Source organism: Neolamprologus multifasciatus, chromosome 22 (assembly GCF_963576455.1).
Source record: "Neolamprologus multifasciatus chromosome 22, fNeoMul1.2, whole genome shotgun sequence".
NCBI classification, from domain to species: Eukaryota; Metazoa; Chordata; class Actinopteri; order Cichliformes; family Cichlidae; genus Neolamprologus; species Neolamprologus multifasciatus.
This window is the reverse complement of record NC_140459.1, coordinates 17728902-17739604: the sequence shown is the minus strand read 5'-3', so window position 1 is coordinate 17739604 and position 10703 is coordinate 17728902. Positions and strand designations below refer to the sequence as shown.

At 40.6% G+C, this 10703-nt stretch overlaps 1 protein-coding gene across 3 annotated transcripts; it reads right to left on the bottom strand.

The window, feature by feature from the left end:
* Positions 1–167: 167 nt before the first annotated feature.
* mapk15 (mitogen-activated protein kinase 15) lies at positions 168–9979 on the bottom strand. 3 transcript variants are annotated; one of them, XM_085149134.1, is made up of 15 exons: positions 9704–9979; positions 9439–9590; positions 7811–7909; positions 7143–7172; positions 6549–6639; positions 5921–6051; positions 5389–5552; positions 5138–5277; positions 4991–5048; positions 4448–4585; positions 4141–4246; positions 2416–2743; positions 2107–2237; positions 1836–1988; positions 168–1634 (listed from the first exon to the last, which is right to left on the bottom strand). In XM_085149134.1, the coding sequence occupies exons 2-15, from the start codon at positions 9535–9537 to the stop codon at positions 1440–1442; spliced, it is 1863 nt and encodes a 620-aa protein (XP_085005260.1). In that variant the 5' UTR covers positions 9538–9590; positions 9704–9979; the 3' UTR covers positions 168–1439. The 3 variants fall into 3 exon arrangements, with proteins under 3 accessions (XP_085005260.1, XP_085005261.1, XP_085005262.1); XM_085149135.1 differs by having other exon boundaries at positions 2107–2216; XM_085149136.1 differs by having other exon boundaries at positions 2446–2743.
* Positions 9980–10703: the final 724 nt, after the last annotated feature.

Below are 10703 nucleotides of genomic sequence, written 5' to 3'. Positions count from 1 at the left end.
TCACCAGTCATTACAGAAAAACGACACAAATGACTTCACAAACTGCCACATGACATGCTTTTCCCTTCCCCCCCATAACGTCATCTGGATAAAGACAAAACAGAGCCGCTCAATTAAATATGCAAACAAAATGCTTCTGTGGAAAGATCCAGATGAATCTGGAAATTACTGCAGGACTCCTGCTGGTCTTAAGTCACGTGGTTTATTATCGGTCGCGTTTACGGGTTTTTCTCTTTAACCGAATATATTCACCTGCTTTTACTTTGTCATTCTCAGATAGAAATTTATAAAAAATAAACACAGTTTCAAGATTAACTGCTTTGTAAGTTTGGCTTGTGCTCCCTTTGGGCTTTTTAATTAAGTGAAAAGAGCAAGGTTTTTCGACAGCGATTCACTGATAACTACATTATGTTTAAATATGTCATTAATTTCAGTATGTGATGTAGTCTGAACCGTTAACATACAGTAGGACGAGTCCATGCTTTCATATTTATGTCAAATTCTGATCCTACAGTTTGAATGTTGGGGCAGAAATTGAGACTCATCAGACCAGGCAACATTTTTCCACTCTTCTGTTGTCCAATGTTGGTGAGCCTATGTGAACTGTAGCTTCAGTTTCTAAGGACCTTGGAAAGAAAAGCGACTGGACTTCTTAGGTTTCTTGAAGATGTTTCGCAGTCAGTTTTAGCAACAAAACTGTTGGAGGAGAAGAAATGTGTAAAAACAATGTTTACTTTGTTTTTTCTTTACATGGCTGTTCTCTTACAGAGACACAGAGTCTGAGTTCTTCCACCTGAAATTGTTCATAGACATTTAAGTGATTCAGTGTTAAACATTATAAAATTCTGTACAAGTAGAATTCTTGCTGGCATGTTCACAAATGAAAAATAATCACTTATTAGATATAATGAATTCACCAAACCATCTATTTGCATATTTTACATGTATCTGCAAGTATTCTGCACCCAAACCACTGGTTCAATGTTCCTAATGTAGTATTAAAACATTAAGCCTCTAGACCAGAGTCAACATGAGACCAGGGCTTATTTTAAACCGACAGACGCTCCTGAGACAAATGCTCAAACTTATTATTTAGCATATGCACTTTAATACAGAGCCTCTACAGACAGACAGGCTAATCCAGCCTTCTAAGAAAAGGTTTTCAAGTTTTTTTAAAAAAAAATACACACATTTACATATAGTCATACATTGGTATTAACGCCTAGAATTTATATATATATATATATATATATATATATATATATACACAGTGAATAAATCCATGTCTCCATGGGTAAAATCTAAAGGTAACATAAGAGGTGTTTGATCTGCCTGTCAGAATCGTTTCTAGTCCTAGTCTGAAGGAGATCAAAGCAAACTTTGTTGCGTGTTTAAACACGTGGCACCGGACCCCTATGTAACTGCAGGTATGGCAGCAGTCACTGGTTGCAAGGGCGGCCCCGAAGAAGACTGTCCAGTCCAGTCTTGTTGATGGTGCCATAGGCCTGCGAATAGCTGCCTAGTTTGGCTCGTGGGTCGCCAGCTGCTGCCACGTTACAGTTAGTCTGAAACACTTTCTTGCTGAACCGCGGTGGTGGCCGGGCCTCATGCACCTGAGTGGTGGAGCGCTGGTTCTGCATGAGAAGAAAAAAAAATTAAACCTGGTCAGACACACGTGAAAGTCACCAAGTTTCTTTTCTTGCCCCTGAATCCAACGAGTTTCAAAATAATCACCATCTATTAAATCCTCAAAAATGTTTTAAAAGTCACTTCATTTTTTTTTAAATTGCATCTGTTCTTTCATATAATATTTTACATGGATGTAGTGGACTGACCAGACGTGCTGATGTGATGTAAAGCCCAGAAGACAAGGATGTCTCATCTTTGCGTACTAACAGGTTATTCTGGGTGTGGTTTAGGGACGAGGAAAAGGAATGGTTATGGGCCACGGGAGCTGAGCGACCTCGCTGGAGAATCTGGTCCATCGACTAGCAGAAGTAGGGTGAGGAGACAGAGAAAAGTACAAATGGTAAGAAGTACAAAAAGAAACAAGGCTTACATCACTAAAGGAAAACAAAGCCAAGTGGACTGAGGTCTGATGCTTACTACACCAGCGCTGGTGCCCTCTGTTGGTGATGCAACTGCATTACTGTAGCTGCTCTGTCCCACTGGTTTCCTGTTGGCTGCAGTGGATTGGTAGGAATGAGGAGGACCACCTGGACTCCGAACAAAGACATCTGAATGAAGAAAACAAGAGTTTGAGGCAGTATAAACACAGCTGTTGTACTGTGCTCATTAAATACCTGACATTCTGATGACTTAATAATTATGCTTTTCAGGAATTTTCAAACCCCATCCTTTTTTAAACAAAAAGACAGGTTTCATATTTTACACCAAAAAAATAAACTCTCATACTTGGGGCATGTGTGATGGGGTTATATGTACGTTTTCCTATGCCAGGGCCAGCTAGAGGACTCGTCTTCTCTGCTGCAGGTGGGGTGGATGCATTCTCCGCCTCGGTTTTGCCAACTCCTGTACATGGAGGCGCATGGGTCGTCTCGTCAGTTTTTTCAGGTTTTGGTTTTCTTTCATCATCACCATCTCTGATGCTGTTTGCAGCCACTTGGCTCTTCACTCCTTTATCACACTTCACACTGGGCTTCTCACTGCTGCTGACACAGCTTCCTTCCTTTGGCTGGATCAACCTCAACATCCCTTGGTTAGTTCTCCTCTCCAGTATCATCTGCAGGTTACAAAAAGATACAGACTCTAGCATTTTTAACTAGTTTGATTAACTTCCAGTTGTCCCATTTGTATAGAAAATTCAGAGACCATGAATGTTCAAGCATGATCACACAGGTCTTGTTTTAAAGCTACCTTGTGTGTCCCACGAAGCACTGAAAAGCCACCTTTTGTTTTTAAACTGTGGAACAGTCTGGCTTTTGTTATCAAATGATGACTTCTTGAAACAGATAAGCACAGTGAAGCCAATTCAACGCATTCTTTATAATGACCAACAGAGACCAGAACACTGGAATAATTGTATAATTGCAGTAGATGTATGGAATTATACTGAAACTGAAGTAAAGCCAGATGTTTCAGAAGTTGCCTTGGAATCCTCCGGTTTTCAAAATGTCTTCAGCATTAAAGTAATGCAGTGAAAACAAATATGGATTAAAACAGCTCTTGTATTGCTGCCACAGTGTAACTCATGTTTATGCAGTAACCTGAACCTGACCATCACAGAGGTTGAGGCAGCACTCCTTTGAAAGTGTTTTTCTGTGACGCGTTCAAAACTGTCAAAAGTCTGTTTATTAAAGTGAGCAGATTCGAGCTTTGAGAGCAGAGTTACCCCTGAGAGCATGAACCTGCTGCATCGCTCACACACCAGAAACTCTCCTGTGTGTGAAGGCTTCTTGTGCTGTTGAATTTACATGTGAGTAAATTCATTTTGCAAGTGGCAATGAACACCTCCGCTCGCGAAAGTAAATTATTTCCTCCTGATTACATTTTTTTTTTACTGCATGCAGCTTTTGACATAAATATAATTCCATAGTTGTGTCTTAAGGCCATGAACCATGAATAAGATCTCCAAATTCAATGTGCCACAAAGTCCTCTGTACATTTCATCAGCTGCATTTGTTTACATGCAGCAATGTTAATATGTATCATGCCTGCTTTATAAATAAATATAATACAACTCATGATCCGTCCCTCCCTGTCTGGCTTCAAAACACCAAGAGGGTCACACTGAAAATGCTCAGCTTGGGACTAAATTCACTAATTGTGTGACGGCACAGTAACTCTGTCCATCTTTTATATACAGTCTATGTCTTAATATTTATAAAAGCAAGCTGAAAGCCCTAAATTCTTAATTTGGAACAACGTTACAGCACATTCTTATGCTGAGAGGGATTTAATTTGTTCTTGACTCATTTTTTGAAATGTATTTGTAAATTTTGAAACTGTATTGTTTTCTTACATTTGCTTCTTTCGGTCTTGCTATGTGAAGCAGGCAGAGTTGCATGTTTGTGTGAAGGGTCCTACAGCCTACAGAGCTTTTTCAGTAGTTTTTTGCAGTATACCTCAAAGTAATCTAATGTACTCAGTACTCAAACTCAGTTATAAGTTACACTGTACCTCATATAGTTTGTTGCGGTATTGAACCACAGATAGCTGGATGTCATCATCCACTGGCAGCACTACGTCGTAGTTCAGTGTTGGCTCTTTGGCTGGATTGTGAAATCTTCAGAAATGGATAGCACACTTATAAACATATGACAGCACACATGAACATAAGTAAAATCATAAAAACATTTACAGATTACAGATTTACCACAAGGGGAATAACACACACGTCTATTCAATCTGACCAACTGAGCAACAAGAAAACAGAATAAAATTTGACCACAGCTCCTAATCCAGGAGCCAGTCTGATCCTTAATACCTGGCTAAGTATGGGTGTTGGAGGGCTTGCTCTGCAGTTAGCCGCTTGTCTGGGTTGAAAACCAGGAAACCCTTCAACAGGTCGAGAGCATCGGGAGGCACAGAAGGCTGAAGAAGATCCTCCAAAGGCACCTGTGGTCTGGTGAAGGATGAACAGAACAAGAAGAATAATTAACAAGGGTTTATTATAGTGATCTGTCTTTCAGTTTCTGTGGCCTATTTCACCTGCTGTTGCTCAGTTTACTGTTCTGCTACATCAGTGCTTCTGCTCCTTAAGTATTTAATCAGCCGTACTTCCACTTGTAAGCTCTAATTCTAGTTTTTATGCTGGAGTGGAGGAAATTTGTTAACCTAGCTCTGTATTAAGAGTGACAAGGTCAGCTGAGGCCACGCATTAACTGTACACACTGTGTACTCACATAAAAATAAAGGGAAAAAAACGTAAAAGTAAAAAGTATTTAAGATTACCAGATTCAAATAGACATTTGATGAATAATTTTATGATTTTCACAACATAAATTGCAAACATAAAATATTGTCTTACTTTAGTAACATTCTCTGTATGACAGAGGATCCATATTCTGACTTGATTGCGAGAATATCTGAAAATTAAGGCATATTTAATCAATCCAAAGTAAAAGTAAAATGTCAAGCAGTTAAATACATTTAATCTGGACTTTTGTGAAGCCACCTTCTGGGCTGGGATGGGGAATGGCACTCATGATCTTCTCTATTTGGTTGATGGTGGATGTCCCAGGGAACAGGGCTTTTCCCAGCAGCATCTCTCCCAGGATACAGCCGAGGCTCCACATGTCCACGCCTTTAGTGTACCTTTGGAAAATACACTGATTATTCAGAAGCACCGCCTAAATTTAACGTTTAGACTCATTTCTGTCAGTGAAAAACAAGCGATAGCAGCAGACGGTCAACACAGTCGGGTACCTTGTGGATCCCAGCAGGATCTCGGGAGCTCGATACCACCGTGTGGCCACGTACTCCGTCAGTGTAGGATTCCCACTGTCCTCTTGGATCTGGTTGAGCGATCTGGCCAAGCCAAAGTCACACAGCTTGACAACACAGTCAGAGTCCAAGAGCACATTGGACGGCTGTGGGAAACAGACAAGAAAAAACATTCTTACCAAAGAGAATTTTCTCAGGTTTCCAGTGCTTGCTTAAGAGATGAAAATGTGAATATGAATGTTCAGTGAGCAGAAAATGTGGGATGAAAAACTATTTTGTGATGCCAAGGACCATTTTGTGAGGTCAACTCAGCAGAGTTTACTGCACAAACCTGCATAGGATAAGGAAATGCCACAGTTTTACACAGGACACAAAGAACAAATAATTAGATCATTAACATGTGACAAGAGCAAAAGTGCACTGCACATGCATGATACAGGCATTCATTTGGGATTTTTCTAATCCAAATAAGAGCATGCTTCACACATTCTCACATCTGTTCCATCTGCTGTACCTTTTGGTCCCGGTGGATAACAGTTCCTGAATGCAGGTATTTCGTGGCTTTGAGGAGCTGGTACATCACGTAACGTTTATGGATGTCTTTCAGTAGGGTGCCTTTCTTTATCACTGCATGCAGGTCAGTATCTGGTACAAAAGCAGAAACGGGAAAAAACCTGTTATGGGTGTTTAAGTAATGATCCAATCCTAAATAATCATTAGTTATAAAGATAACCATCTACGGTGTTGTTGAACATACAAATCATCTATGAAATCACACACGCTAATTTTAATGCAACAGCATGGCTGAAATCAAATTAAATGTAAGCAGTGGGAGTCTGCACTGTAATGCTGCAGTACTGTCAAGGATTAGACTGCATAGACAGGGAGGGCAGTCTGTGGACTCAGCAGTAAGACAGCGCAGCCGGCCAAGAGAAGCAGAAGCACGCGCACGCACACACACACACACACACACACACACACACACACACACACACACACACACACACACACACACACACACACACACACACACACACACACACACACCTTTTCAGTGCCAGGTTAAGCTACTAAGAGCCCCCGGGGCCTTCCTCGTGCTGCTGTGTTACAAGTTCAGATGATGAGCTGGGCTTTACACTCACCCATATATTCAAAGATGAGGTAAATGTCTTTATCGTTCTGTGCTCTGATGACATTTAGAAGCTTAACGATGTTGGGGTGGCCTCCAAACTCCTGTACACACACACACAAAAAAAAGGTAAACATGCTTACTTTCAAACACAAAACTCACACTCTGGCTACTGTTTGACCAGTAATAACTGGCAATGGTTTTGTGACAAGGTTGTGCAAACAGCAGGGGAAGGTCACATGAAGGTAGGTCAGCAGATAAGGAGGAAAACATTTATGTGATTTATAAAAACAACATGTGGAAAAACACATTCCCTGTTTACTTATTTTGATATTTCAAAAAGAATTCATAAGGATTCTTAAGAATATTATATATATGCAACAGTTTTGTGGAGTACTAACAGACTGAACATGTCACTGGTCGAGTTATAGAATATTATTAAATTCAACTAAAGATAATTTACATGTAGAGAGATCCAGTACAGTCGGTGAGACTGAGACTGACATTATCGTTGTTTCAGTCTTTATAAATGGAACTAAAAGACATGACAGTGATTTGGAAAAGTGTTAAGATTATTTGACAGGAACATAATAAATACTTTGGTTACCTGGAGGAACATGATTTCTCTGAACGTTCGCTGTAAAAAGAAAAAAGAAGACACTGAGGTCATGATCAGGAAATATGCGGCTGTAAATCAGGTGCACACAAGCCACCTGTCCTATGCAAACATTTACTAAACTTGTCTTTAAACAGATAAAGGAGGAAATTAATACCACGTAATACCCAGGATGAGATACAAGCAAAATCTAAGAAGTGGCATGACAATTGTGAAGCAAGTAGAGCTGCTTCTACTTTTGCTTTAACATTTTATTCAAATGATCGCTTTTCAGTCAAAATGAAGTGGACATTTGAAAGACTGCAAGCAGGAAATGCTTAATTTCAAGTACTTAAACAGAAAATTATGGAAAAATAAGAAGCCGCTTTTAGGCCCAAGGGGTTGTGCTGACAGAGTTCTTTCATTTGTTACAGCAGCATTTTTTTTATTGTATCCTGAAAATGAGATTATTGAAATTCCACTTCTTTTTCTTATATTAACATATCTCAGGGATTAAATGTGTAGCTACACTTCTTACACGCACAAAAAGGGGAGTCTCACTGTTTAGGCCACTCGGGATCAAAGTGAGCTGTATCTGGCCCATGGTGTAAAATGAACTTGACATCACTGCTTTAGAACAACAGCATTGTTCCACTTACTGCAGATCACATGGTACACACCTGGGCATCTGTCCTGTTTCTGAAGGCATCAAAGATCTTTTTCACAGCCACAATCTCGCCAGTCTGTCTGTCAACTGCTTTCCAGACAATGCCGTAGGCCTGAGGCAAACACAAAACGCAAGTAACACGTCACCGGGATGCTTCTTGTAGCTACAGGATTGGGCTTATATTCTGTGCAAGATTTTAACTATAAAAATCAAAATATGAGAATACTGGCATCTGAGTTCAGTTAGGACCACTGTAAGTCAAAATGATAACTTATTCCTGCACATTTAAGTAACTATAAATTATTCCCATCTGCACTGTGGACTTGCTCTCCCCACAGCTCCATGTGCATACATGGAAAAAAGACGGAAAGAGCATCAGCAAGAACCCAGCAAGAAAGAAGGATTCTGAGTGGATGTGGTTTGCAAAGCAGTTTGCAGATGTGCAGCTATAGTGGGCAGGGTATTGCAGCTTTAATAGTACTGCCCTTATGAGTCTTACCAGTAGGATACAGCGAACTAACGCTGCCTGACATCATACATTCAAGTAGCTCTTCTACCAGCAGCTAATCCTATATTCATTAATAATTTTGATTTTTGCATGTATTTAAAACCAGCTAATATGCTGTTTATGTAGAGTCACAAGTTGTGTATTATTCCTGCTGAACTAATCTTCACTCCATCAGGAATACAAATCCACTATATGCACCATGTATATGAATAAAACATGGATGACATGAGCTCTTTGACTTCAGTGATAGCAGGGTGTGAGCAGCGTAGTGAAGCCAAGCATAACAGAGGCAGCAGTGAGGCAGGAGATTATAATACACTCTACTGTAGTGATACGTGGAGGAAAGAGCACTGGGGACGTGTTTTCTTTTTTTTCTTCTTCTTCTTCTTCTTCTTTTTAAATCAAACAGCTGCAGAAAAACAGACCTATATAATACACTGGTATTTGAAGCTATATTTAAAATAAAATAAAATACATCCACATTATGATTTTTTGAATGCATCTGAAGTCATCTGATCAGAGCTGTTCAGCATCACAGTGCAGGTGTAGGATGCTGCCTAGGTGCAACAGGTTGAACAGCTGTGGGTAACATGAGTCACAGCCACCCTCAGCATGTCCAGCCAGTTATGTGGTTTCTACGTGGCAGCTATCAGCTGGCTATTTAGAAGCAGAGCAACAACTTGATAATCTCAGGGGGCAAACGGTGGAAAGAAACCGGGCTGTTTTTAGAACTGTGGAAACTACTGGAGACAAACAAAAACAAAAACAAAAGGGATCTGGACTCTAAAGAGAACAAGTGTCCTCACACACCAGTTGATCTGCAAAGAAAGAGTTTATTTTCTTGCTGCCAAAGTAAATAAACCTCTTGTTTAAAACACTGGTATCCACTGAGAACTGTAAGTCTGGAGAATTTCAGGAATTTAAAGGCTTAAGTGCAGAGGAAACTTTAACTGAATTACTGCACATGAAGGCAGAAGAGTTAGAGACTGCAAAAGAAAAAGAAGACTGCAGTGAAACTGTTTGTTTTTTTCCCGGTTTGCTCAAACAGCAACTTGGAGTTTCGTTAGTAACTGTACAGCCTGAGCAAACAAGCTCATTTCCACTAAATTAAAAAGAGAGAAAAAGTTGCTCACCCCTTTTCCAAGTCTCTTCTTGATGTCATACTTCAGAGAAATGTGCTCTTCCACATCGGAGATGTTTGCTGATTCATATTTTTTGCTCATTTTTTCCATTCACTTCGTGCTCGTGCTCAATCAGTAATCATCACCACGCTCTTTGGTCACTCCTGGAAGAGATCAGGAGACTCTGAAAGCTGGCAGCCTTGTGGCGATGGCCGAACGAATCAGGAGTGCATCATGCAATATTTCCACAACAATCAATAATTGGAAAGAATCTTACGTTAACAGGCGGATCTCTCTGCAGTGCAGGATCTTGGATCTCACCTGGCAACCCTCATGCGACCATATGAGTCATACTCCGCGTCACTTATCAGTCGAGAGGCGGAACAGTTTTTACCTCCATTTAGCGCCTGAAAATTACCCCTGATTCAGTCTGTGCTGTGCAGTATCTCTTGTTATTTATCAAGGTGAGCTCCCACTGCTCTCTGCCTCTACTCTCAAAGGTCCTGCAGGAAACACACGGGCCAGTTTTGTCTTTATTTGTTGTCCTGACAACGAATACGCTACTGCTCGCAGGTCTTAAAGGGACCGCCGCACATGCGCCGCCTGCATCGCTGCTGTCAATATGCTGTGAGATAATCAAATTGTGCAATCGATTACCAATTACCAAAACCAATAGCGATACTTTTAACGGCAGCTTATGTAGGGGAGAACAGGGCCTCACAATTTCTGAGATGACTGAGTCATTTATTGCCATTGAGTTCCCCGACCAGGCCGATGTGGTGAAAGAGCTGAACCACCAGACACTGTAAAAGCATGGTTCTCACTTTGCAACATGATTAGTTAACACAACAAAGCACACCTTTAGGCTTTTCATGTATTTTGACCTTAAATGTGTCTTTCTCGAAGGCACTTTGGGTCCACTTCTGTTTTTTAAATGTGCAGGTGACCCTGAATCCACCCTCATTATGATGGAATCAGGCATCACCAACGTGTTTATATACCACTCTCCATTGAATTCTGAGTTATTATTCATCTCTGGCTCTGCATGTCTTTGCCTGTCTCCCGCCCCTCACCCCCAACCCGTGACGGTAGATCGTTGCCCTTCCCTTAGCCTGGTTCTGCCACAGGGTTCTTGATGAAAGGGAGTTTTTCCTTCCTATTGTTGCTAAAGAGCTTGCTCATCGGGGGTCGTATATTATTGGAGCTTTATATTATTGAAAGGTCTTTATATTACGATATTAAGCACCTTGAGGCAACCGTTGTTGTGATTTGGTGCT

Coding starts and splice junctions, on each gene's coding strand:
- mapk15 (XM_085149134.1), bottom strand. CDS start 9,537: ATGGAAAAAATGAGCAAAAAATATGAATCAGCAAACATCTCCGATGTG. Junction 5,553..5,920: donor TTATCCACCGGGACCAAAAG/GTACAGCAGATG, acceptor TGTTTCCCACAG/CCGTCCAATGTGCTCTTGGA. Junction 5,049..5,137: donor TCCCCATCCCAGCCCAGAAG/GTGGCTTCACAA, acceptor CTTAATTTTCAG/ATATTCTCGCAATCAAGTCA.